The following is a 25,108-nucleotide window of genomic DNA, read 5'->3' on the forward strand; positions in this document are numbered from 1 at the left end:
TTGCCGTTTATCCATTGTTTGTCATTTGTTTGTTCTCCATTTTCTTCCTCATATATAGATATTATTCTCTTGTTTTTGATTGTTGCAAGCCATCAAACTCCGGTATCGTCCCATGCGATATGCGACATCCATACATAATCTTCCCCCAAGGGATATCCTGTTCTATCAAGTACATCGTGTGGCCTCAGCTCGTCCCCATCTCATGAAATCTTCAGTTTAATATCGGACCTGCTCCATCTCTGGCCGTCTGAATTCTCTTCGTAGTGCTGCTTTCCTCTGTGCCCAGTCATCGCTGAGTCTTGTGTCAAAGGCCACTTCCTTAGCTTTAACCATCTTCAACTCTTTTGCCTTTTCCTTCTTCGCCTCTGGCTTGCCAATGGCTTCTTTTGCAAATCGCAGGTCCGTAAGCGTAAGCCTCAGGTCTGTACTGTAAGGTTCAAACTTGACAACGACTTGCTCAAAACCGGTCTTCATCTTCTGCACCAGCTCGTCCACCTCGGGGCACTCCTTTAGCCCATTGTAGTCGGTCCAATGCAGTGGGAATTGTGCTTTCAGTCCCTCCACCTTCTTAATGACTGCTGTCAAGGTTCGGATGATATTTGGGACATCCCTGTGAACATTGCCATACGAGTCTTCCGCCAAACTGTGCACAGCCAGTTGGCAGAGAGCGATGGCTGCATTGGCGGGCAATGTAGGCTCAGCATAGGGACCTCCCAGAACTGCAGCGGTGAATTGTGTGCGGAAATCATGTCGAATTAGATCGCCGATCCATCCAATTGACATCAACCGAGTGGCGAATTGCCAGACTTGATCCTTTAAATGATCGGGAGAGACTGCGTCTTGTTGTTCTTTGCTGAGCACTCGGTCCTTGGCGCTCTGCCACGTTTTGCGAGCGATGGGGCTAAGCTCTGAAGCGGGGGTTGAGCCAGGCTTTCGGGCAAGTCTCTCTAGAGCCTGTTCAAGACCGGTTCGCAGATTGGCTTGCTTGGCTTGACTTGTGAATATAGGGTCTTCTCTCAACGGAGCTGATGAACGGTGCCTTTCTTCGACTTTTTCAGCCAGAGGGGCAGCTTGTGGCGCGGGCTTTCCATAAGCATCAACGTGGTCCTCGACGCTTTTCAAAGTTTCCATACAAATTGAGTACAGCTGAGACCACATGGGCCCATCTTTGCGGTCTATATCGTTGAAGATACTCCGCCTTCGTGTCTCGCAGCTTTCAGCAAGGAGGGCCAACTCCCACATGGCAAAGGCCTGCGCATCATTCCCTCGTTAGTAATAAAGAGCATGCCAGTGGTTGGTTCCAATGGATTTCTATGCTTACCTTGATGGAAAGTTTCTTGCTCTTTAGGCCATTCAGAAGGCTGCCGTTGGGATCCTTAGAGTCGGATGTCAGGGGATTATCGTTCTTCAAAGGCTTCTTAACCATGAAGACTGAGAAAGCCCGGTTGCCTGCCGCCCATATAAATCCAAGGCCGATTCCTGCGAGGATGCATCGGTTGATGAGGTAAATATCCAGGGGCCAGGAAGACGGAAGCATGTTGGACCTGGGCATGTTGTAGAATGGCCGCAGGAACATCATGGCCCATGACCAGGCAAACGATCTCAAGAAGAAATAGTATATGACGATTGTCGCGGGAAAGGTCAAGAGAGCGACTTTGGTGCTGTCAACAAAAGCTTGGGGCAGCTCTAAGAGGAGGGTTTGAAGGGAGCCCGACACGAAACCCAAGCTCTTTTGCTCAACCGCCTGCCTTCTCTCCAGCGAACCAAGATCCAGACGGTCGATATCACCTCTGTAATGTTCGACGGTCTGAACCAGGGCAAAAGTAAACATGTAGCAATTCAGGAAGAGAGGTCGCTCGTTTAGCCTGGCGCGATCCCCGCTGAAGTAATTGATCCATTGGAGGTTCGTCCCTTCATCTCTTGTTCCCAGGTAGACGGTGCAGTAGAGCAGGCTCGAAGCAATGTACCAGAATGCCGTCTCGTAGGTTCTAAGGGCGGCGAGCGAAGACGCCAACGTTTGCAGCCCGGATCCTGTCGTTTTTACGCCGACATGGTAGCTCGCAATTCGAAGAATGAGGATGGCAAGGCCACAAGAGAAGACTAGCAGCGTTCGAAAGCCTACGGGGCCAAGAGGAAACCAAGACCAGAAATCTGTAGCATTTCGAAGCATTCTTTTGTTAGAGAAAAATTACCAAGCTGCTAGGAAGGAGAATTGGCTTCTTACACGAGTCCCAGCTTCCCAAGAGAATCGCTTCGATGTATGACACGGCCAACAACAGGCTGGCTGTGGAGGAGAAGCGTCGATGCAAAGCAGGCTGCAGAGTGTCCTTATAAGGGGCTCTCCGCGTCGGTGTGCCTGCCATGATCGCGTCGCATTCCCTCTGGCAACTCGAATCGCGGGTCGAGAATGGACGTGGCGGGCAGGATAAGAGATAATGAGGTGGATGGACCAGGTCGCCGATGGAGTAAATAAAATAAAAATCGCCGGCTCAGCAACCAGAGCTGGGCAGAGCTGCGCTACCGACGCGCCCACGCCAGGGTCTATCGACAGCATCACGTGGCGATAAGCAAAGGCGGAATGGCGGGTGGCGCCTCTGATTGGAGCGCCGCCGTCCTAGTGACTTGCATGGCGTAACTCGGCGTCGCAAGACCGTCCGTTACGTAGGGCCCAGCCAGCTTCATCCATCCTTCTTCCAGGAACAAGGGCCTGTACTCGCCGTTCGTTGTTTACAAGCGCTAGAATCGCATCGCATCGCATCGCTTCTCGTTTGCGTCTCTCTTTACGCAGCACATATACCGTCACGCACGGACATTAACCTCCCCGTTTCGCCTCTGCGCTCGTTTCTTTGCGCTCTGCCCTTCCCTTCAAGTAACAGCGACTATGGCGTATGATCGACTCTCCAGTCTTGAGGCCGGCCAAAGCGGCGCCGGCTACACCGACGACCCTGCATTCCAGGACCTCCAATACGAGCTGAAGAACAAACTACAGTCGTTGTTGAGCAATAACCGCAAGCTTGCCAACGATGTCAACGTCCTGGGGACGAAGAAAGATACCCCTCGCCTGCGGGAGCGGGTTCACAACACAATGGAGAAGTCTCGGGAAATCTGCAAGGATATTGGTGATGGAGTGAAGAAACTACAGACGTGGGACGATCTAACTGTACGCTTACAAACATTCTGTTTCCTTGCGATGCGATCTGGAACATGAGCTGACTCACATTGCTAGAAACAACAAAAATACGAACAGACAAAGGTCTCGAGCGATTTTCAGACTGCGCTCCAAGAGTTCCAGAGCTTGCAAAGAAGGGCCCTGGAAAAGGAGCGCGCATCCGTAACTGCAGCTCGCGAACAGCAGGCATCCGAAATTACCGGCGACGGGGGTGAGGAACAGCTGCAGCTGCAACAACAACAGCAGGTTTCGCAACTAGCCCCGCAAGATGAGGTGGATTTCCAAGAGGCTTTGATCATTGAGCGAGAAGAGGAGATTCGAAATATCGAGCAGGGTGTCGGCGACTTGAACGTGCTATTCAAGCAGGTGGCACAGATTGTTACCGAGCAGGGCCAGCAGCTCATTACCATCTCCGACAACGTGGAGAATGTTCACGAGAGCACCCGCGGCGCCGACGTAGAGACTCGCCAAGCAGCTCGATACCAAAAGGCCGCTCGCAACAAGGGCTGTTGTTTGCTGCTAATCCTGGCCGTCATTTTGACCATCGTTATTCTAGCGATTGTTGTTGGCTAAACTTGATTTGCGCAAACGATACACCAAACCAGAGTGGCTTTTTTCTTTCTATACGGAGTTTTTCATTTCGTCTCTCTCTCTCTTGGACGGAGTTCAAAGTACGGTTATACTCTACCCTGACACCACTATTAAAAGATGTATATAGTACTAAGGTAGGATTCGGGTCACCTGGCATTTGTGGAATTTTCTCTTTAGCGCGCTGAATCAAATTTTATTCATCTATTCGCATCTGATTGTTGTTTGGGATCCACTGTTCCCCGTAGATATGGTAATGTTGCGAGTGGCTTCTGAGAGGGTTTTGAGAGTTTCTGCGGTTCCTTTGGAAGCCATCTTCCTAGGATGGCCTCGTTGAGGTCGTTGAGGGCAAACGTTGATGCCCAGTATAAGAAAATTGCGCTTGGTAGGTCGGCAAAGAGGATGGGAAAGAGAGGGACCAAGAGAAGCGTCCGGCCTACCGCCGTTCGAATTCTCATAATAGGGGTTTGTGGCATCTGAGATGGATTGACGCTCAGCAAAGCCTTCAGCTGGTCCTTTGGCAGCCTGCCCCACGAAGTCCGCGCAAGCAGCGCCGAGCAGATGACGGGAAGCGCATAATAAGGGTCCATGGCAGTGAGATTTGTGAACCAGAGGCAGCCGCCGTCCACCAAGGATTCGTCAAGATAGCGGCGAGATAGCTCCAGAGCTGATGAGACGGCCTGGATATCTACCAGTCCGAACGAATGGCTAAGCCATCCCGTGGGGGCGCCACAAAGTCGTCGTAGAGCTTCTGACACGATAATAAAGGGCGCCATGCTCAAGAAGGGAGCAAATGACTTCCATCTCTGCACGCCCCAACTCTTATATATCCTTGACCGAGATCTCTCTGTCAGGCCAGAAACTCGCAGCCTCCATAGCCGCTCTGCATCCTCGCCCTGACCGCGCTTCACCGTCATAGAGTGTCGCGAGCTCCAGGCCGTGACCAGCGGAGTCAATCTGTTTCTGGTGACCACGAGGCGCCGTGTGTAGTACTGAATCGGGAGTCGAAACGAAAAGTTGACGCCCACGGCTACGAGAGGGATGGAGATGCACCAGGGCAGTCCGGCGTGGTGGATAAAGGTGATGTTGTCAGCTGTCCATAGTACGGCGTCTCCCACGGCGCTGAGATGAAAGCTGCGCCGTCCTGGGACAGAGCTGGGATGACTTCGCGATGTGTTGTAGGCCGTTTGGATAAGACGAGATGGCGATGCCCTGCTACCGGGCATCGCAAAGCCCCAGGCTGATCTGCTGAAGGATGCCATAACCAATCATAGCTTGGGAGCTAGAAACGAGGCAGATCAACACGCTGGTGCAATCGCTCCAGACCAGGCTAAGCCTCGATTCGCGACAGAATGAGCATCGTCATGAGAACAAGAGCCGGTTGAATGTGATGGAGTCCCGTGAGTGGGGCCGGTAACAAATTCAGCGCCTGAGCCACATCACCCCATAGCTGGCGCCACAGGGTCGCTCAATAGTGGCTACGTAGCGCTGGAGCAAGGCCTGGAGCAAGCTGTCAAGACGTCTGGTAGCAAGTCATACAGGCAGGTTCCCCCACATGCTTTCTTTACCTCTCTCACTCAACACTGGCGATGCCACCAGCTGTTCCACCCTGGCCTGTGGCATTGCGGGCATTTAAATAACCTAGCGCGCAGTATTTTCGAGCCGAATCTCAAGCCAGACAAGAAACATCAAAGACACGAGATAATAGAACCCTTATAGCAGACGGTGCCGATTCGAAGTGGGCGGATACTTGCATGGCGGACAAATGCTCGGCAGAGGCGGCGACATGCAGCCAGCCGTCCTCTTCCTGGGGGCTTAATTCTTCCTCGATGGCTCTTTTCGCGACAATCCTCGTTACTTCGCCGTTGTTCTTACTCCTCATTGTTCCTCTCATTGGCTCGGGGATTGGATGGCTGCTGCGGAGGAAGACAGATGGCCGACGCATACACCTGATCAACTTGATGGAAGAAGAGCACAGGAAATACTTGCATCAGCACAAGGACTCCGACAGCACGACGCGCGATAAACTAGACGCCAACGGTGAACTTCAGGCCACCCAAGACTGGCAGGGCGTTGTTGGTTTCTTCCACCCCTTCTGGTATGAATTCTCTCTCTAGGTGGCCGCTTGCCTCTCCCACTTGCTGTCGTCCCTTGATACTTTCCCCCCTTGCATTCCATTAACATCACGTCAGCAATGCTGGAGGTGGCGGAGAGCGTGTTCTATGGGCCGCCATCCGGGCAACGCAGGATCGATGGCCAAGAGCCAAGTGTTTTGTGTATACTGGAGACCACGATGTTCCTAAAGATGCAATTATTGAGAGAGTCAAGGTGAGAATGAGCTTCAGCAACCAAATCCCCAATAAATCGCAAATAAGGCAGCTTCTGATTCAACTGATTCTAGAACCGATTCAATATCCAACTGCACGCTCCGACGGTCCAATTCCTCTACCTTTCCAAGAGAAACTGGGTTCTGGCCTCGAGATGGCCCGTCTTTACGCTTTTGGGACAGTCTCTGGGCTCAATAGTCCTGGCCTGGGATGCCTTTTCCCTGATGGTACCCGACATCTTTATTGATACAATGGGCTACGCATTTGCACTTAGCCTTTCAAAGTTCCTGTTCCGAAGTGTGCCCACCGGCGCCTATGTGCACTACCCGACGATTTCTACCGATATGCTGGAGTCTCTGGATCCTACGTCCTCCCTGGGCTCTCAAGGAATCAATGCTGGCAAAGGCGCCGGAGCCAGAGGAGCTGTGAAGAAGACATACTGGCGACTTTTTGCGGCGCTGTACTCTTGGGTTGGATCCTCCATCGATGTTGTCATGACGAATTCCACATGGACTCAGGGCCATGTGAAGAGCCTATGGGGTCCATATCGTCTTGAAAAGGACCGAGAACATCCCATCGCCGTTGTCTATCCTCCCGTGGCCGTCAGCGAATTCGAGCACGAGGTCGAAGTGTCCGCAGCGAGCGAAAAGCAACGAGAGCCGGTCCTCATATACATTGCGCAGTTCCGCCCTGAAAAGAACCACCCGCTTATTATTCAGTCCTTTGCTGATTTCGTCAAGACAAAGACACCCGCCGCAGAAAAGGCACAGCTGGTTCTAATTGGAAGCGTCCGAGATGATTCAGATTCCAAAAGGGTGTATAGGCTGCGTCTGATGGTGAACGAGCTGGGAATCAAGGACCATGTACAGTTTCACATCAATGCGTCTTGGTTAGAGATCCTCGAGTGGTCAAGGAAAGCATCCGTGGGCGTTAACGGCATGTGGAATGAGCATTTCGGAATCGGCGTTGTGGAGTACCAAGCCGCCGGTTTGATATCAGTCGTTCATGACAGTGGCGGCCCCAAGCTGGACATTGTCACGAAAGTTGACGGCGAGCCAACAGGTAAAAACTAAGCAAACTCCCCTAGTAATGCTCCACGCATGAAACTGACAAGACGCCCTTTTAGGTTTCCATGCGTCGAATGCAGCCGAGTTTGCAGCAGGATACGAAGCAGCACTTTCACTTCCCGACCCTCTTGCCATGCGCTTACGTGCGAGGAAATCAGCAAAGCGATTTTCCGAGGAGGTGTTTGAAGCGCAGTGGCTGGCACAGATGGGTCGTCTGGTGGCGCTCGGAAAGAGACAGTAGAAGTAGAAGAATTTGTTTTTTTTTTGAGCCTGTTGGGTTGCATTGGAGAAAGTACTAGGAAAATAGAACTAGGAGATACCCCCTTTTCGTTTATTGATAGACTGGTTGGCGGAGGGTATATACTAATAGACATTGCTAGGAGGGCGATGCAGCGTCGATGGCTGTTGAAGAAAGATAGAGAGAGAGAGCGAGATGAAGACATGCCGGCCAAGGAAAGTTAAGTAGAGGTTTTTAGCGTACGTTTGTATATATAGGGATAAAGCGTTGAGCATAAAGACGCCGAAGCAGACATAAAATAGCCATTTCCATATACTTCTGTATCCTTCTTTCACACCAGAGAGCGCAGCATGAACTATAAACAAGAAGAAAGTAACCCCAGCTTTGCGCTAATGCTAATGGTATCACTGCTATGTCTAGCTCTAATTCATAAAATATCCATCATAACCTTTCATCTATAAGATCTCTCTTGCTCTAACTACAGGGTATACCCCGCGCTATTCTTCTGCCTAGGCTCACTCGCCGCCTCGAACAAACCATCCGTAAGCCTCCTCACAGCCTGTACAGAGCTCAGCGTTGGCCGCACCCAGCTTATATTGTGGCCTCTCTCCTCCAATCCCGCAGCTACTTCGTCGTCAAACATTTCTTCGAGAAGAACCTTGTTCGGCATGAGCTGGTCGTGTAGACGAGGTCGTTCCAGAGCTCCCGCTAGAGTTTCATCGTGCTCGTCGAGAACGTGCCACAGGACTTGGGCGGTGGCGGAAATGATGCGGGAGCCGCCAGCGGCGCCGATGACAGCGTAGAGCGTGCCGTTGGGGAAAGAGGCGATGATGGGGGTGATGGAGGAGAGAGGGCGTTTGTTGGGGCGGATGTAGTTTGCGACGGAGGGGGCAAAGCCGAATTCGTTGCTGACGCCGGGGATGGAGAAGTCGTTCATTTCGTTGTTCCTGTGACAATTTGGGTTAGTTGCGAGGTAGAAGAAGAGACTATAAGAATCGTTTGCCTACAGAATGATGCCGGTTTCAGGCTCAACAATCTCGGCTCCGAACAGCAGGTTAACGGTTGTCGTCAGGGATACGGCCATGCCAGACTTGTCGGCGGCTGCAATGTGCGAAGTACCGTGGCTATCGGGTACATAGAACTTCTTCGGGTTGTAGTACTTGGCCGGATGTGTCTGATTGTCCCAGATTCTCTCATGAATGGCATCAATGTTCTTTTGGTCGAGCATCTCCCTTTCGAAGCCCTCCACGTCGTCGTCGACATATTCTGGGTCCCCAAGACTAATTCGAGCAGCGTAAGCAAAACGCATGGCTTCAGCGAGGCGATGGCGGGATAAGTCTTGATCGGACCAGTCTTGCGCGTTGTAACGCTCCATAATCTTGAGGATTTGGAGACTGACGGTTCCGCCGGCGGGAGCTCCAATGCCGTGGAGCACGAGGCCTCGATATGTGACGTTGTGAACGGGACGAGAAATGACTTTGTAATTTGCCATATCCTCCAGAGTCATTGTTCCACCGGTGCTTTGAATGTAGTCGACTATGGTTTTGGCTGGGCATGATACGTTAGCAATCTGCAGGCTGCAATGTTGATAGCCAACCAACATACCCATTTCTCCAGAATAAAAGACGTCTGAGCCGTGCTCGGAAATTTTTTCAAGCGTACTACATAAATCATCAGCATATCATTCTGGCGCTCGAGAGTTGATGATGGTGCTTACTTCGCATAGCGTTTCCGCGTCATCCAAGAACCTTCTTTGACCAAGTCACCTGGTACAGCTGGTTAGCATATCTGACTTATGCGTACAAAAAGCACCTCTAGACAAACCATCAGGGGCAAAGTCTGCAGCCCAGTTGGGATCCCTGGTCAGAAAAGTCTCTCCATCGGCTTTGAAAGTACTGCCCATATACCGAATAAGGTCCTTTGAAACTGCGCTGCTAGTCAGATATACGAAAACTCCCAATAAGATTTTCAACTCATATAAAATCGCAGTACAAACTCAAAGCGGACTTACCTCGGAACCCGTTGCGGGCTACGTGAATAGCTCCTTGCATGACCGTCTTCCATGGCAGGACGCCATACTTGGAGTGTATGTACTCCAGGCCCTTGACTTCGCTGGGAACGCCCACCGCGAGTCCACCACGAACGCTTGCGCTGACGTTGTTCTTGTACATGTCCTCAAAGGCCGCGGCCGGCGCAGCCTCTCTGAAGTCGATGGCCTCGTACTCGCCGTTGGCATCCCGCAGCACGGCAAAGCCTCCGCCGCCAATGCCCGAGTGGTACATGCCAATGACGCCGACGCAAAACGTCGTCCCAACCAAGGCATCAACAGCATTGCCCTAATACAAGGCAAGTCAGTATAAGTTCAGGAAATCGTAGATCCAAGTGGATAATGACGATGCTGGTGCTTCGGGTGAGATCTTAGCAGCTTTAGCACACGGACGTACCCCTCGCGCCAGCAAGTCCCTCCCTATGGCGCTGCATTCTCTGCTCTCACTGGCGACGCCACCGATATGGCCCGGCGTGGTTTTCTGGAAGACTTCTTGTATGGCAGCCGCATCGACGGTGATGGCTTGCGGGAGAGTGAGGGCCAGGAGCAGCGACCCCAGAAAGCGAGGACCGCGAATGAACGTTGACTCTATCCACATGTCAACGGGCTGTGAGAGATAAGAGAAACACCAAGTTATGTCAAGGTATAAGGGACAAGATATGTGATTTGTGTATCACAGAACGATGTTCTAGTGGAAAGCCAAAGGCTGAGAGGACTCACTCATGTTGATCTAGAAAACTCCCCATGGACGGTCGGCTTCGGCTTCGGGACGTCGGCGGGCTCTCCCAATTATTAATGGACCCCCCGAGAAATTGTTACCAAATGATATTCAGGAGACACGGGACAAAACCGCCTCTGCTTGTAATCAGCCGGCAGGGCGTGCGTTATCTCTGGTGACAGATCTGGGGCCTAGCCTCGGGGCACCTATTCAGCTCATCCGAATTAGATCCGCGACTGCAGCCAGGAAGGGAGCAGATAAGAGGAAGAGCGAGGGGCAGGGAGTCAAGATGTACAAGTATCATGTGTAACAAGATAAGATCTCAGGCCCCCTGCTGATGCATCTTCCGGGGAGATTGATATAAGTAGTAGCACATGGCCTGGCATGCCAAATCCAACAGACGGGTATCCAAAACCGCAATTTGATGCCCGCTGCAGCATCACCTCAGCCAGACCCCGAAGCACGAATACAAGACAAAACTCCACAAAAAGGCCATGTGGATGCCCCTCGGCCAGCTCCGCATCGTGGCCAGTCAGCTGGATCCAAGTCCCAGCGGCCAGGCTCTGTTTTGCCTGCCAACCAGCCCTCGTGACGGGCAGCAGGTTGTGTCTTAGTGCCAGGACCGGCAAAGGCGCCCCGTTTGAGTGACAAAACAAAAATGGAAATCGGAGAGTCCGCCCCGGCCGCTAAGAGCTGCTGGAGCCAATCGCGGCCATGGCGTATGTCCTGCAGTGCAGCCAATCAGGGCCGACCAATAGGTAACATACATTGCATGTGCAGCCTCTCGATAAGATAAGACATTTTTTCTTATTCCATAGTAGACGCAAACTACCTATGAGGACTCAATATAGATGAGAGTGTGAGGTATTCAGCGACGACAAATCATAGCCCCAGGCCATTGGAGCATCTTTTGCAATATTTATTTTCTTCAACTTGCTACGAATCGCTGCTTCGTCTATGAGAGCTCTGATACGGCCCTCGTCGTATCTCAGCATCACCACTTCATTGCTCCAGCCTCATCGACTCAGATCTCAACCCTTCCATCTTCTACGCCCATTGGTACACATGGCGACCGCTCAAACCTCTCCGGCTGCTTCAGCCCCCGTGGCTGCTCCCGCTGCAGCTCCCCAGACAAGCACCAATGGCCCCAATGGCGCTAATGGCAACAGACCTAAGCGGCCCAACCCCAGTGGCAGCAATCGCAGCTGGAAGCAGAAGAAGACCAAGCGAGAGAAGAACATCACGGAAGGGTCCTCAGAGGAAGTCCTGCGATACGACATCGAGGCGCTCCTAGAATCTCGCAGATCCGAGACCGTCACACCAGCAGAGGGTGCTGAGACTGCCGAGGCGCAACAAGACCTGCCCGCTGAGGGAACCGAGACCGAAGTCGAAGTCCTCGAGCTCTCGTCCACCGGCGATGGCCTGGCCATGAAGCCCGGCTCCAACCAGGTCTACGTCGTGCCCTTCACCGTCCCCGGCGACGTCGCCCGCGTCAAAGTCTTCCGCCACCTGCGCCGCGAGAACCAGACCGTCGCCGACTTCATCTCCATCGTCAAGCCCTCCCCGCTGCGCGACGACGCCCGCATCCAGTGCAAGTACTTTGCCTCCTGCGGCGGCTGCCAGTTCCAGATGCTTGACTACGCCGAGCAGCTGCGCCGCAAGAGACGCATCGTCGACAAGGCCTTCCGCAACTTCGCCAACCTGCCCGCCGAGCTGGTCCCCGCCATCCTCGACACCATCGGCAGCCCCCTGCAGTACGGCTACCGCACGAAGCTGACGCCGCACTTTGATGGCCCACCGGGCTTCCACAGCAGGAGGAACAAGGGCGGGCCCAAGCCCAAGTTTGAGAGCTGCCCGGATATCGGCTTCATGCGCAAGGGCCAGCGCAAAGTCATGGACATTGAAGACTGCCCCATTGGCACCGACGTCGTCAGGCAGGGCATGAAGCGCGAGCGGGAGAGGATGCAAAAGGAGTTTGGAGACTACCAGCGAGGCGCAACCATTCTGCTCCGTGAAAACACTCAGCGCTATCCCACCGATGCCTCAGGCGACGCTGCTGCTGCACCTCCCAAGCAGGAAGACCTCGCCCCCTACACCGTCCGCAACGACAGCGAGTTCGGCATCGACATCAAAACCTGCGAGACCGACTCCAAGGCCACCACCCACGAATACATCCGCAACCACCACTTCACCAACCCCGCCGGCTCCTTTTTCCAGAACAACAACTCCATCCTGCCCGTCTTCACAGACTACATCAAGGAGCACGTCCTTCCGCCTTCTTCCCCGTCATCTATCAAGTACCTCATCGACGCCTACTCCGGCTCGGGCCTCTTCACAATCACCCTGGCCTCCGTCTTCCAGCACTCCACGGGCATCGACATTGCCGCCGACTCCATCGCCTCCGCGCGCAACAACGCCCAACTCAATGGCCTTGGCGAGGACCGCTGCAAGTTCATCGCCGCCGATGCCGGCGAGCTCTTCAAGAACGTCTCCTACGACGCCGACGAGACGACTGTCATCTTGGATCCCCCGCGTAAAGGCTGCGATGCCGATTTCTTGGCCCAGCTGAGGCACTTTGGACCCAAGAGGGTTGTCTACGTCAGCTGCAATGTGCATACGCAGGCTCGCGACGTGGGGGTCTTGGTGAGGGGCGAGGGAGAGGGTAAGAGATATGAGATTGAGAGCCTGAGAGGGTTTGATTTCTTTCCTCAGACAGGGCATGTTGAGGGAGTTGCTGTTCTGAACAGGGTGGATAGCTGAAATAGAAGGAACAAGCATTTTATAGACTTAATGACATTATAATTCACCTTTGGAAATTCCAAGGCTACCCCTGTGATGCAATTTCTCTCATTGAATACGTGAATACACATGAATGCAAATGCCTTAAGAGACACATATAAAAAGGGACCCGCCATATTTTTTGATGCCAACGCTTTTACTCTGCAGCAGGGTCACTGCAAAGCAAACGTTTAGATGATTCCAATCAACAAAGGAGAAAACCTATGAGACAAGATGTGTCCTCGCTCGTCCTCCTACTCCTGTCCCAAAAGTGCCTTTAGCGTTTGCACAGTAATCTCCAGAACCTCTGGCCTCCTAGTAAGCTTCAGAGAGTCCTTCAGAGCCTCCACGCCGCCCTCCTTGGTGACCTTTTCTCGCGCTTGTTTGCAGACCTCGGCATCTCCCGCAACCATATTGTAAAGTGTAACCACACCTCGATGCCTCAGACCCTCGTCCGCGTCCGTACACATGCCCAGGATCACCTTGATGCCCTTTTCCCGCTGCAGTACCAGCTTCGCAACGCTCTCGTAGCCTGTCAGAGAAGCCAAGGCTCCGCCCGCTGCGCTGCGGGTACCTTCATCTTCGGCGTCAGCCAGGGCCAGCATTATGTGAATTCGATTCTTGGCTTGAGGGTTGCCATCTGCGTACAAGGCTATACCCTCAGGAGCTTGCATTAGATTGCAGACTAATTCGACAGCGGCTTTGGAGACGAGGTTGTTGGAAGAGAGCATCTGCTCTTCAATCTGAGTCCAGGCATTGCTTATGATGGCGCGTGGAATTTCTTCATCCTCCATTGAAGCCAAGTTGGTCAGAGCCATGAGTCCTTCGAACGTGGGGAGCAAGTCTCGTCTCTCGGCTGCAGGATCTGGCGGAAGAATTGAGGCCAGGGGTCGAATAGCGGTACTGGCCGGGACCGATCGATTTCCTCCAAAGACGAGATTAGGGTTTATGCTGATGAGGATCTGTGCGAGGGCGTGGGCGGCCATCCGGCGACCTGTCTCTTCTCTTTCGGGCAAACTCGTCCATGCAGCTAACAAGAGATTAATAGCACCCTGCTGAGCTAATGAACCACGAAACGCCTTGGTCCTGGCGAACGAGTGAATGATGGATATAGTGATAGCCATGGATGCCGGCGATGCGTGCTTGCTGTGGGCAACAAGAATAGGCGTGAGGCCAGTTTCAAAGACCACCTTGCACCTATTGGCAACATGATCATCGTCGTCCAGAGTATCTGGGGCAGCTAGTTTGCCAGCTGCATCTGCGTACGCCTTGAGCTGAGACATCTTCTTGTCCTCTTCAGAGAGAGTAGGTCGATAGCGAGTCAAGTTGAGAAAAATGCTAAGGAGGCCATATGTCGATGGTGAACGAGGGGGTGCATCCTTCAGCATTGTCACAAGCTTCTTGAGTAGTTCGGGATTGTTGATGATTGTTTCCTTAATCTTTGGCTGCAGTGATGAATAAGCCAGGCCCTCTATAGAATGCTGTCTTCCGTGATCTTCGTCGCGCAGAATCATCTTGGTGAACATGCCGGATAAATCTTCAATGCTAGTGACCGCCGCCTCGACTCTAGATTGGTTTGGGTCATTCGTTGCTGGGTTCGACGGCACTACCTTTATTCTGAGTCAGTCAGCCATAATCAGACGTACGTGTAGCTCTTCAAGTAGGCATGTCTCCTTACTCTTAGTTTGGCCAAGATGACAGCGGCCAAGTGTTGGACTTGCTCGGAATGTCTTCTCATGTTGATGGAGCCACCTTCGCTGTGCACATTGGGGTCCGCATTCATACTGCGAACCTCCCCGTCTAGATCCTGGTCAACCACCTCCTCGAGCCACTCCACGCAGTACTTTTGTATGGCCTCTCGGCACGCCGCGTTCATACAAGAAGCGTTTAGCATTTCCAAACACGCCGTTTCGACTTTTCGGCTCTTCCACTTTCTCCTCATTAGCGGACCTAGTGAAACAAGAAACCCTTCGTTCAGGAAGAGCTCGGCGGAGAGATCCGAAACAATGGGGAAGATGGCCGCCGCGACGCAAAAGGCGACAATATAGTCATCGTACGTGCCTCTCTTGACTCGATCAAAGAAGAATGTAGACAGCTTCTCCTTGCCATTCTCACCCGCGGCCCTCAAGTATGCTGAGGTGACGAGAGTGGCATGGCCCCGGACAACGTCGGGCTGCCGCATGTCGAGATAGCACAGAATCGTATCTACACAGTCACCGTCAATGAGAGCGGTGATGGAGTTGTGCTCCTTGTTCTTCTCCTGCGCATCAGCGTCGTCGTTGAGCAACTTGGTCAGCTCATTCAAGTCTTTGCACGTCTCTTCATCTTCTTGGCCGCCTTCCATCAACCGAGCGAAGATGAGAAGCGTCTGGTCCTCGAGCGAGGCAGCCGGACCAGATTTCCGAAGAGTCTCAGCTACGGCTGCCATCTTGAGCTTGCTTCGGGTTGTGGTTGGAACAGACTCAGGCTCAGGCTCAAGGCTGCATTTGCAACGTCACAAGCAACGTTTTCAAGAGTAATGGCGAGTAATGGCGAGTCGTGAGAGAGATAAAATAATAGCTGCTACTCTACTACAGCTTCTTGCAGGCTGGCGGTACACAAGAATGTCCTTGGCTCGTTGAAGTTGTGGCGACGTCACAGCAGCTTCCCCAAGTCCAGATGAAACAAAGAAGCTCTGCAGATCCCACCAGGAGGCTGTCCCACCCTGATAGCAGTAGAAGCTTCGAACCCCACCCCCCACTGCGTCACCAGCGTATCTTAGCGTTGGACTACCGCCATCCGGACAGCAGCCAGTGATATCGCCAGAGCCACCACGCTGCCACGTTCATTCTGGGCATCATCGCTGGAGCGCCGGAGTGCTAGGCTGCTGGAGGCGCTGATAGTCTGCGCCTTTGCTGGCGCCGTCAGGCAATTGACTTTGGATAGGATCCCGTCATGCTGGGTCGAGGCATTATTTGCTTAGCAAGCTTATTACTGCGTAGGTTCTAGACTAGTAGGCAGAGGAATTCAGCTGGTAGAAGGTTGTTAAGATTGATAGATGGCAGTCACGTGCTTTGGCGTTTGCTCCTCCAAGCCTCTTTTCATCTCGCGATCTCAAGTCAGCCTCGCAGCAGAGCAAACAACGGAGCTTGTCACGCCTGACAGTGGCTAATCTACAGAATCCCAGCTGTTAGATGAAGCCACACGGTTTTGGAAATGTCTTGACAATTTATTAGTTCAGGCTATTTGAAATCTAGCTGTTTGATTGGGACGCATCCATCTCTTACTTGGCAACACCAAATCGTGGAAACCCAGTATCGCAAGCACCACGTCGAAGCAGCTCCTCTGACCTCGTAGCTGTCTCCGCCAGCCTACGTCCACTCCATCCACCAACCTCAAAAACCAACCACAGCCAACCACCGCCCGCCATGGATGCCGTCGACGTCTCGGAGCACTACGAGGTCACCTCCGTCGACAGCCCCCCCTCCCTCCTCTCCATCGTCATCGACACCAACCCACGCGCCTGGGCCGCCCTCGAATCCCGCCTCTCCCTCTCCCAGGCACTCTCCAACATCCTCGTCTTCGTCAACGCCCACCTCGCCTTCAGCAATACCAACCAGGTCGCCGTCATCGCCGCACACGTGAACCGCGCCGTATGGCTGTATCCCACTGCTGCTGCTGCTGCTGCTCAGAAGCCACCGGCGGCAGCAAGGGACCACTCGGGGGATGTTCAGATGCAGGATGTGTCGGCTGAAACAAACAATTCTTCTTCTTCGGCATCGGCCAACAAGTACCCGCAGTTCGCGCAGATTGAGTCCTCCGTCTTCTCGTCCATCCAGAGTCTCATGGCCGAGACTACCGTGCAAGACCTCGACCAATACACAACACAGCTCTCCGGAGCCCTGACCCTCGCCCTCTGCCGCATCAACAAGGCCTCCCAGGCTCTCAGCTCGTCAGATACCACACTCTCCAACGCCGCGCCCGTCAATTCCACCGCTCCTCCTCCCGTCAAAGGCCGAATCGTCGTCATCTCCGTCTCAGACTCCGAACCGTCTCAATATATCCCCACCATGAATGCCGTCTTTGCGGCCGCTCACAACCAAGTCGCCATTGACACCATTGCTCTAGCCGGCGATTCAACCTTTCTCCAACAAGCATGCTTCAACACCAACGGCATCTTCCTCAAGGCGTCCAACCCTCAAGGCCTGCTGACCTACCTTATGTTTGGCCTCATCCCCGATACAGAAGCTCGCGAGTCCATTATTACGCCTGCGCATGACACCGTCGACTTTCGGACGGCCTGCTTTTGCCACGGCAAGGTCATCGATACCGGATTTGTCTGCTCAGTCTGTCTAAGTATATTCTGCGAACCTCCAGAAAACGCTGAATGTCTCACGTGCGGAACTGTGTTGGCACTTGGTAACTACGGTGCTAAACCCGCTGTTCTACCTCGAAAGAAGAAGAAGAAGAAGAAGATTGCCAACGGTAGCGGGCGTGAGGAGACAGGAAGTGCTACAGGGACGCCAAAGCCTTGATTTAATTACCGTTTTTTTTTGTATTGGGGATAATAGAGCCACATAGGAGAGGTCATGATAAGTATTTCACACGGGCTTATTGAAAAGGCTTTTTCGATGTCTTGCCTGGAAGTACAGGAATCTAAGAGGGAGAGTAAACATTCTAATTAATTTATGTACCGATACCCAAGGCAGTGTAGAAGCGGATATCCACTCAAATGGTATGCATGATCCGTTTTTGGGTGTAAGATAAAGGATTTCTGGAAAGCGGGATATCTATAGGAATACAGGGGTAATACTATATGAATATCATACAAAAAGAGTAACGAGGTAGAAGCTGCAGCGGCTAACATGAAGGAGAAGAAATAAAGAAAATCCAAATCAAAGAATACGACGCCAGTATCCCCTCCCACGCGTAAAGTGCAAAATTGCTCCTATGCCCCTCTACCTTGGTCTAGTCCTTGAAAAGGCAAGAAGAAAATCCTACTTTTATTCCTTCTTTTGCTGATGTATTAATCCAGCTGGACTTTGCGGCCACCCTTGGCAATCTTAGCACCATCAGGGAGTCGTGACATGACGCATCGTGGCTCCTTTTCCAAGCCACCCATCGATGCGAGAGCAAAGGAGTCCGTGTTGTGGGCAAAGTAGAGATAGTAGCCTCTATTGGTCTTTTTCACGGCCATGATACCGATGGCGCCTGCGGAATGGCAGTTTTTCACCCCTGGGTGGTCCATAAAGTCCTTAGCTATAAACGATTCCATAATAGCGTCCTCGTCATCATCTTGAACATCGATACCAGCAGGGCCACGGCGTGTCCCATGATAGAGACGCTCAGCACATCTCTGTGACGCCATCGTGGTGGCCATGTGTTCTCCTGTGCCACTTGTCACGGCTGCAACAGTGACCTTGTCGCCGTCATCCTCGGCACAGGGTACAACGGCTGTTCCAATGCCAACTAAAGCGGCCGGCCCTAGGCGGCCTCGATGTTTCATTCCGATCCCACCAGACGAAGATCCTGCTGCGATGTGGCCGCTATCATCAATTGCAATAGCACCAATAGTGTCTGTGACCCAATCCTCATTGGCACTATCAAGTTGGAACTGGCGCTTTGCGGTTTGTGAACCTGAATCCTCGTTTTCTTTTGAAGTGTCAAGCGGACGCTTAAGACCGCGAATGCTCATTACGGAGGCATCCCTCCCTTGGCCTTGATCCTTGCCAAGCTCTACACTCTCTTGGAGCTCACCGGACTTTTCACCAGCAAGTCTCGCTCCATCAAAATACGACACTGTTGAGCTCTCCACCAGCTCGGTATCGTCTGGAGCAGCGTCTGCGCTCATGCCGTTTCCACGACTGGCTTGACTGGTGTTTTTGAATTGGCGTTTCAGGCGACTAGATGAAGAATTTCGGCTCCCGTTGCTGGGTGGGGTCATGGGCATCGTATGAATCGAAACTCCTGGTGGTTGTCGCGAGGAAGATCGAGCGACATTTGTCGGAGTGGAGGCTAGAGCACGCGCATATGTTGCCGGGTATACTGGAGGCTCAACAATAGCATTCAACTCTAGGTTGGGTGTGCCGACATAGGGCGAATCAAGCTGACCTTCATTCCATGTCCCCGCCAGGATTGCCGCGGTGTGATCCCTAGGAAATACTTTACGAGGATCCGTCACTGCTACTGCATCATACAGGTGTGGAGCACCGCCCATATTGATCTTGTTAGAGGCTGAGCTGGCCTGGTTGTCTTTGGGACCAATCTCGGCTCTCTTCAAGTCTTCTTGCCATTTCAGGAAACGATCCCTGGAATTCCTGGAAACGAGATACTCGTTGCCATAAGTTGCCATTCCGTGCTCTTCGGCAAAACTTCTCGCTCCTTCGCCTACGAGGGCATTTGGGGGGACACGGCGGAGGCTTAGGGGTTCGTTACTTGTGTCCAAGATGAGCTTTGCCAGTGATATGGGATTTCGAACGTCTAGCAGCAACGGTAGTCTGGTTAGTAGGGCAGATGATACTCGGGAGGATAAGGACAAGAGGGCCGACTGACTTGGAACGGCGCCACATGCACCGCTACGGCCCAAATGATCAACAATTGTCGCATCACATTCGACAGTACCGTCGATTGATAGATTGGAGCCATAGCCGGCGTTGGTAATCTCTTTGTTCTCGAGGATCACCAGGGCAGCTTCAACTGCCTCGGTAGCAGTGGCACCGGCTTTGAGGAATTTCATGCCCATCTCGCAGGCCCTGTAAACGACTAGTTAGAACATGCATCGCATAGTAGCAAAGTAGGAACTGGCACAAGGGGAAGCCTCACGCAACGCAGGCTTGAAGGTGGACATGTTCGTTTTGGTGGCTATGGAAGCCAGCTCCGGCATGGATGAAGATGGCCGGAACGCATTTGAGCTGCTTCTGACCAAAGCCAAGAACCCGGTCGAGTGCGCCATCGGTACCACAAGTATTGTCGTCCATTACGGGGAAATGTCCTTCATGGTCATAGCCACGGCTCATGCTTCGCTCAAGTCTTGGTTGCAAAATAATATGTACTGAATATATATAATGGCGATGTCGGACAGCTTTCGATGATGGTAGAGGCGAAATACAGATACATATATGCGACAAGTGGCGGGGACAAGGAGGCGGTAGGGCGAATGGATTGATCCCATAAGAGGGACAAAGAGAAGAGAAGAGTAAGAAAAAGAATAAGTTCAGGAGGCTTTGATTTTTTCGCTTCTTTCAAGAATGGTAAGAGTCAATGCCACCGCCTTTTGTTCTGCCAGCCGGCAATGCGCAGCCGCCTTTCACTGCAGACAGGCGAGGAATTGGCAGCAGCACGCAAGCGGTGGGTAGAGAAGGCCGATGCAGTGATTATCGAATTTTCAAAGGCTGGAGCTGCTGTACGTGCCTACAGTATAAGAAGAGCAGCAGATATGGCAGGCGAAGTCAAGAGGCGGGTCAAGATTGAGTTTAGGAATCGGGCCATTAAAACGATGCAGCAGTGGGCATAATTCCTGGTAGGCAACGCTTTCCTTGGTAATAATGGGCTGGTTGACGGTGTTGTAAGCCGTTTTTGGATGCTTGTTTTATGTATTTGGCTTTGATTTGCTGTTGATAGAGCTGCATTTCTCTTTTTGCGGAAGGTCTTTTGTTCTTATGCTGCCGTTTATAGAAGGCCCAATTCATTCATTCATCAACCAGAAATGAACAATGAATGCTTTCCAAAAGAAGCGATGGGTGAATATGCCAGAAATAGATCTTTCGTAATTTTAGCATGCATCGCTGTTTGGGTGCCGAGGCAAATACACTGACCTACCTACATGTATGCACATCTACTATGAATCTGTGAAGCTATTCGCGGCCGCATGACGTCGGGGCAAAAGACATGGGCAAAAGACATCAATGGGCAAAGCATGAGCAGCTCGCAGCTCCCCACAGCAGCGCCCCCTTAGCCACATAACTCCCAGTAAACAGCTAGCCAGGCGACTTGGCGGGGCCAGCACGGTGAGATTCGTCAGAGCAACTGGACTGGAGCTGGCGCCTCACAGGCCCTCCGCCCCCTCTATCTTTAGCGGTCCTGCCTCTGTAGCCGGAGCCTAGCCAACTCCAGGCACGTTACGTACTCCGTCTCGACATCCGCATCTCCCCACCTGTCCCTAGACTCGAGTCCAGCTGTCAACGGGCCATTGCTGCGCTCCTCCGCCTCCAGCAATCTCGAAGCTTCACCGTCACGACTTTGGGAGCTTGTGCCTGTGCTGCCCACCTTTTGCAATCATGGCGAACCAAACTCCCGCCGTTGTCATGGACAAGTAAGTCTCGATTCCCGCCGCGGACGCAGACATGCCGCCCCTCTCTCCTCTCTCCTGGATGGCTCCAGATCAACAGCTCGACGCAAGGTGCTAACTCGACACTCGTCCAGCGGCACGGGTTTCTCCAAGCTAGGTACTATCTCGCCCGTGTTCCCCGCCAACTGTGCTTGCCGTCTACGGATCTGCGGTCGACTGACTTGAGCTCGCTCTGCTAGGTTTTGCCGGCAACGATTCCCCTTCATTCGTCTTCCCTACCGCCATCGCGACCAAGGCTGCCAGTGGAGGTGCCGGAGGATCAGGATCGGGCCGCCCGGGCGTTGCCAATAAGCCTTCGTTCCTCACCGGAGGAGCTGGCCCCAGCGGCCACCTGAACTCGAAGCGCGGAACCGAGGACTTGGACTTTTACATCGGTGACGAGGCCATTAACGCCGCGGCTGGTCCTGGATACGGCCTCCACTACCCCATCCGCCATGGTCAGATTGAGAACTGGGTACGAGATGAGCATATGTGGTGTTTGGGGGAGAGATGTAGTCTCGCTAACCGGCAATTAGGACCACATGGAGCGATTTTGGTCAAACTCCATCTTCAAGTACCTGCGAGTCGAGCCCGAAGACCACTACTTCCTTCTTACCGAGCCTGTGGGTTTCCTTGATGCCTCTGATGGTTGGAAGTTGCTAACATCTGGCACAGCCTCTGAACCCCCCCGAAAACCGAGAAAACACTGCCGAGATCTTCTTCGAGTCGTTCAACTGTGCCGGCATGTACATTGCGGTGCAGGCTGTTCTTGCTCTCGCGGCCTCGTGGACCTCTTCCAAGGTCTCGGATCGCTCCTTGACCGGTACCGTTATTGACTCTGGTGATGGTGTCACCCACGTCATCCCTGTCGCCGAAGGATACGTTATCGGATCCTCCATCAAGTCGATCCCTGTTGCCGGACGAGACATTACATACTTTGTACAGTCTCTTCTGCGAGACCGTGGCGAGCCCGACTCCTCTCTGAAGACAGCCCAGGAGATCAAGGAGGAGTACTGCTACGTCTGCCCCGATATTGTCAAGGAGTTTGCCCGCTACGACCGTGACCGCAGCCGCTTCGCCAAGCACGTCGTGACCCAGCCCGGTGGTCGCCAGGTCACCGTCGACGTCGGCTACGAGCGTTTCCTGGCTCCCGAGATCTTCTTCAACCCCGAAATCTACACATCAGATTTCCTGACTCCGCTGCCAACAGTTGTGGATGGCGTCATTCAGCAGTCCCCAATTGATGTTCGACGAGGCCTATACAAGAACATTGTGCTGTCCGGTGGAAGCACCCTCTACAAGGACTTTGGACGACGTTTACAGCGAGACATTAAGCTGCTTGTGGATGCCAGAATCCAGGCCAGCGAGCAGCGCAGCGGCGGTGCCCGTAGCGGTGGAGTGGATGTCCAGGTTATCACTCACAAGAGACAGCGACATGGACCCTGGTTCGGCGGCAGTCTGCTCGGCCAGACTCCCGAGTTCCGATCCTACTGCCACACCAAGGCGGAGGTACGTCATACCACCTTGCTTGATTGTGTTTTGAAACATGGCATGACTAACAATTCGCTTAGTACCAAGAATACGGACCTAGCATTGTGCGAAGATTTGCTCTCCTCGGTGGCCCTGGCGGTTCATAAAAGGTGGTGTAAGTGGTTAAGGAAAGGCGGAGTCTTAGAGGCTTGGAAGATGCGTTTGACTTTAGTGAAGGAGGATATAGGCAAATACAATATACTACGTATTTATAAGCCTCTCGTATGTCTGATTCGCTCAAAGTCAACATGAGGCGTGCATTCGCCTCGATTGGGTTGAGCTAGCGGTACCATCATCTGTAAGTACTGGACGATGCGGCCACTGCATCTTGAAGCTGACGATAACCCTTGACTATTTTCATTTGAGTATTTTCGTTGAAGTGCATTTCATATTCATAGGCCTACAGTTTCTTAAAGAACAGATTGGTCAAATAGCTTTCATTTCTCATATCATTAACCTCAAACAAACAGCTGCCGTAAATCTCGTTACCTTTACACCCCGCCATCACTTATAAGTACATGTAGATATTAAAAGAAAAGACAATCCTTGCCCAGCAAACAACAAACTCTCCCATGCCTGCACCAAGCCGCCAGCCTATACTCCTAGATTTGTATCTGAACCACTGATTTTCTCTTGCTTTGTTTCTTTCTTGTTTGTTGAGCTTTTGAACGCTTTTCAAGCACACATCTATTTGGAGGTGTCCACAACATAGCGGCCGGCAATCTTGGCCTCGTGCATCAAGTCATAAACATTCTGTAGCTGGCTCAGGCCAATGGATTTGTAAGGAACGTTGATTAAACCTCGTGCGAAGAAATCCAACGCCTCGGTGGTGTCCGCTCGGTTGCCGACGTAGCTGCCCTTGATGTTGATCATGCGAACGACTGTATCAAACACGGGAGCAGAGAGATTGGCATTCGCAGGAAGACCGATGCAGACCAGGACGCCCTTTGAGCGGAGATACTGCGTGGCCTGCTGGAAGGGCTTCTCCTGCACGGCGACGAGCAAAGCGCCGTAGGGGCCCTCGCCATCGGGCGTGGCGGCCTTGACGTCGGCGACGATGTCCTTGCTCTTTGTGAAGTCGATGAAGGTGGTGGCGCCGAGCTTGAGGCACAGGTCGCGCTTCTCGTCGCCGGCGTCAATGGCAATGGCGTGGATGCCCATGGCCTTGGCGTACTGGATGGCGATGCTGCCGAGGCCGCCACCAGCACCGACAATGGCGATTGTCTGACCGGGTCGCACGAGCGACTCCTTGATGCCCTTGTAAACGGTGATGCCGGCGCACAAGATGGGCGCAACGGCCTCGAGGTTGGTGCCCTTGGGGATGCGCGCAACGTGGGCGGCCTTGGCAATGGCGTACTCTTGGAACGTGCCGTCGACGGTGTAGCCCGACAGCAGGGCCTTTTTGCAAAGCGACTCGTCGCTGTTCTGGCAGTAGGAGCAGCTGAGGCACGAGCCGTTGAGCCACTTGATGCCGGCGAGGTCGCCGAGCTCAATGTCGGTGACGAGGCTGCCACGGGCAACGACGACGCCGGCGCCTTCGTGGCCGCCGACCAAGGGCAGCGGTTTTGTGTCGAGGGGCCAGTCGCCCATCATGGCGTGGAGGTCGGTGTGGCAGACGCCAGAGTATTTGACGTTGACGAGGACTTCATCGGGGCCGGGCTGCTGGACGGGGATGCGCTTGTAGGTGGCAGCTGGGAATGAGGTTAGAAGTGATGATGGTGGGAAGATTGGAGGTTTGAAGACGTACGTCCGCCGACTTTTTCGACGACTTGTGCCCATTGCTCGGTTGGAAGATTGAGGCTGCCCATGGTGGATGAAAGTTGACTTTTGTGATGAGTCTATAATATGTGTATAATGTAGAAACGATTCAATTGAGTGAATGAGAAGCTGGTGATGATGAAAGGGGATATAGACAGGAACAGCTGGATGGATGTGAGACGAGCAGATGTGATTTATATAAACCTTTTGTGAAGCCCGCCTTGGCCTAGCTCAACTCAGCTACAGCTCAGTATAATTGCTGCAGTACAACCCAAGAGGAGTGATATCATCTCATTCCCTCTCCCATCCAAACTTGGCTTGTATGTCACTCTTCTTCTCTTCGTTCTTTCTTCTCTGCCCGTTCTCGGCTGGACGGACCGATCCATGATTGGGTAGCATACATGGGAAACAGGGGGCAACTTGATCGCTAGGCCGATGGTGGTGTGGCTATTCGGCCAGACAAATCTTTAGTCTTAGTTAGGATCATGAAAGCGAGTAGATAGATGGTATAATTGTCAAGATAGTAACAAACCACGCGGCATCCGGTGCTAGTCTGGGATTTCGGTCGAGCGACGCCGGGGCC

General features: G+C 52.8%; 10 protein-coding genes across 10 annotated transcripts; 5 read left to right on the top strand and 5 right to left on the bottom strand.

Moving 5' to 3' along the window:
- Positions 1-216: 216 nt before the first annotated feature.
- Positions 217-2,363, bottom strand: TGAM01_v204977 (hypothetical protein; the record flags this gene model as incomplete). Its single annotated transcript, XM_018803571.1, has 3 exons — positions 217-1,251; positions 1,322-2,151; positions 2,225-2,363. The coding sequence occupies 3 exons, from the start codon at positions 2,361-2,363 to the stop codon at positions 217-219; spliced, it is 2,004 nt and encodes a 667-aa protein (XP_018663268.1).
- Positions 2,364-2,881: 518 nt separating this feature from the next.
- TGAM01_v204978 (syntaxin 7) lies at positions 2,882-3,742 on the top strand (the record flags this gene model as incomplete). The annotated part of the gene is made up of 2 exons (XM_018803570.1): positions 2,882-3,160; positions 3,227-3,742. 2 exons carry the CDS (start codon positions 2,882-2,884, stop codon positions 3,740-3,742), a joined length of 795 nt encoding a protein of 264 aa, XP_018663267.1.
- A 215-nt stretch (positions 3,743-3,957) lies between these two features.
- Positions 3,958-5,019, bottom strand: TGAM01_v204979 (hypothetical protein; the record flags this gene model as incomplete). The annotated part of the gene is made up of 1 exon (XM_018803569.2): positions 3,958-5,019. The coding sequence occupies one exon, from the start codon at positions 5,017-5,019 to the stop codon at positions 3,958-3,960; it is 1,062 nt and encodes a 353-aa protein (XP_018663266.2).
- Positions 5,020-5,586: 567 nt separating this feature from the next.
- On the top strand, positions 5,587-7,392 carry TGAM01_v204981 (alpha-1,2-mannosyltransferase alg-11; the record flags this gene model as incomplete). Its single annotated transcript, XM_018803568.1, has 4 exons — positions 5,587-5,855; positions 5,950-6,085; positions 6,159-7,146; positions 7,211-7,392. The coding sequence occupies 4 exons, from the start codon at positions 5,587-5,589 to the stop codon at positions 7,390-7,392; spliced, it is 1,575 nt and encodes a 524-aa protein (XP_018663265.1).
- A 475-nt stretch (positions 7,393-7,867) lies between these two features.
- Positions 7,868-10,034, bottom strand: TGAM01_v204980 (gamma-glutamyltranspeptidase; the record flags this gene model as incomplete). The annotated part of the gene is made up of 7 exons (XM_018803567.1): positions 7,868-8,336; positions 8,397-8,937; positions 8,995-9,050; positions 9,107-9,155; positions 9,214-9,315; positions 9,401-9,725; positions 9,834-10,034. The coding sequence occupies 7 exons, from the start codon at positions 10,032-10,034 to the stop codon at positions 7,868-7,870; spliced, it is 1,743 nt and encodes a 580-aa protein (XP_018663264.1).
- A 1,185-nt stretch (positions 10,035-11,219) lies between these two features.
- TGAM01_v204983 (hypothetical protein) lies at positions 11,220-12,914 on the top strand (the record flags this gene model as incomplete). Its single annotated transcript, XM_018803566.1, has 1 exon — positions 11,220-12,914. One exon carries the CDS (start codon positions 11,220-11,222, stop codon positions 12,912-12,914), a length of 1,695 nt encoding a protein of 564 aa, XP_018663263.1.
- Positions 12,915-13,186: 272 nt separating this feature from the next.
- TGAM01_v204982 (hypothetical protein) lies at positions 13,187-15,360 on the bottom strand (the record flags this gene model as incomplete). Its single annotated transcript, XM_018803565.1, has 2 exons — positions 13,187-14,542; positions 14,611-15,360. 2 exons carry the CDS (start codon positions 15,358-15,360, stop codon positions 13,187-13,189), a joined length of 2,106 nt encoding a protein of 701 aa, XP_018663262.1.
- Positions 15,361-16,339: 979 nt separating this feature from the next.
- On the top strand, positions 16,340-17,446 carry TGAM01_v204984 (transcription initiation factor TFIIH subunit 3; the record flags this gene model as incomplete). Its single annotated transcript, XM_018803564.1, has 1 exon — positions 16,340-17,446. The coding sequence occupies one exon, from the start codon at positions 16,340-16,342 to the stop codon at positions 17,444-17,446; it is 1,107 nt and encodes a 368-aa protein (XP_018663261.1).
- A 3,741-nt stretch (positions 17,447-21,187) lies between these two features.
- On the top strand, positions 21,188-22,874 carry TGAM01_v204985 (actin-like protein 3; the record flags this gene model as incomplete). Its single annotated transcript, XM_018803562.1, has 6 exons — positions 21,188-21,222; positions 21,333-21,355; positions 21,438-21,712; positions 21,774-21,860; positions 21,913-22,746; positions 22,809-22,874. The coding sequence occupies 6 exons, from the start codon at positions 21,188-21,190 to the stop codon at positions 22,872-22,874; spliced, it is 1,320 nt and encodes a 439-aa protein (XP_018663259.1).
- Positions 22,875-23,454: 580 nt separating this feature from the next.
- TGAM01_v204986 (alcohol dehydrogenase 1) lies at positions 23,455-24,575 on the bottom strand (the record flags this gene model as incomplete). Its single annotated transcript, XM_018803561.1, has 2 exons — positions 23,455-24,458; positions 24,515-24,575. 2 exons carry the CDS (start codon positions 24,573-24,575, stop codon positions 23,455-23,457), a joined length of 1,065 nt encoding a protein of 354 aa, XP_018663258.1.
- Between the last annotated feature and the right edge of the window lie 533 nt (positions 24,576-25,108).

Source organism: Trichoderma gamsii (genome assembly GCF_001481775.2).
Source record: "Trichoderma gamsii strain T6085 chromosome Unknown Scaffold_15.2, whole genome shotgun sequence".
Classification (NCBI taxonomy): domain Eukaryota; kingdom Fungi; phylum Ascomycota; class Sordariomycetes; order Hypocreales; family Hypocreaceae; genus Trichoderma; species Trichoderma gamsii.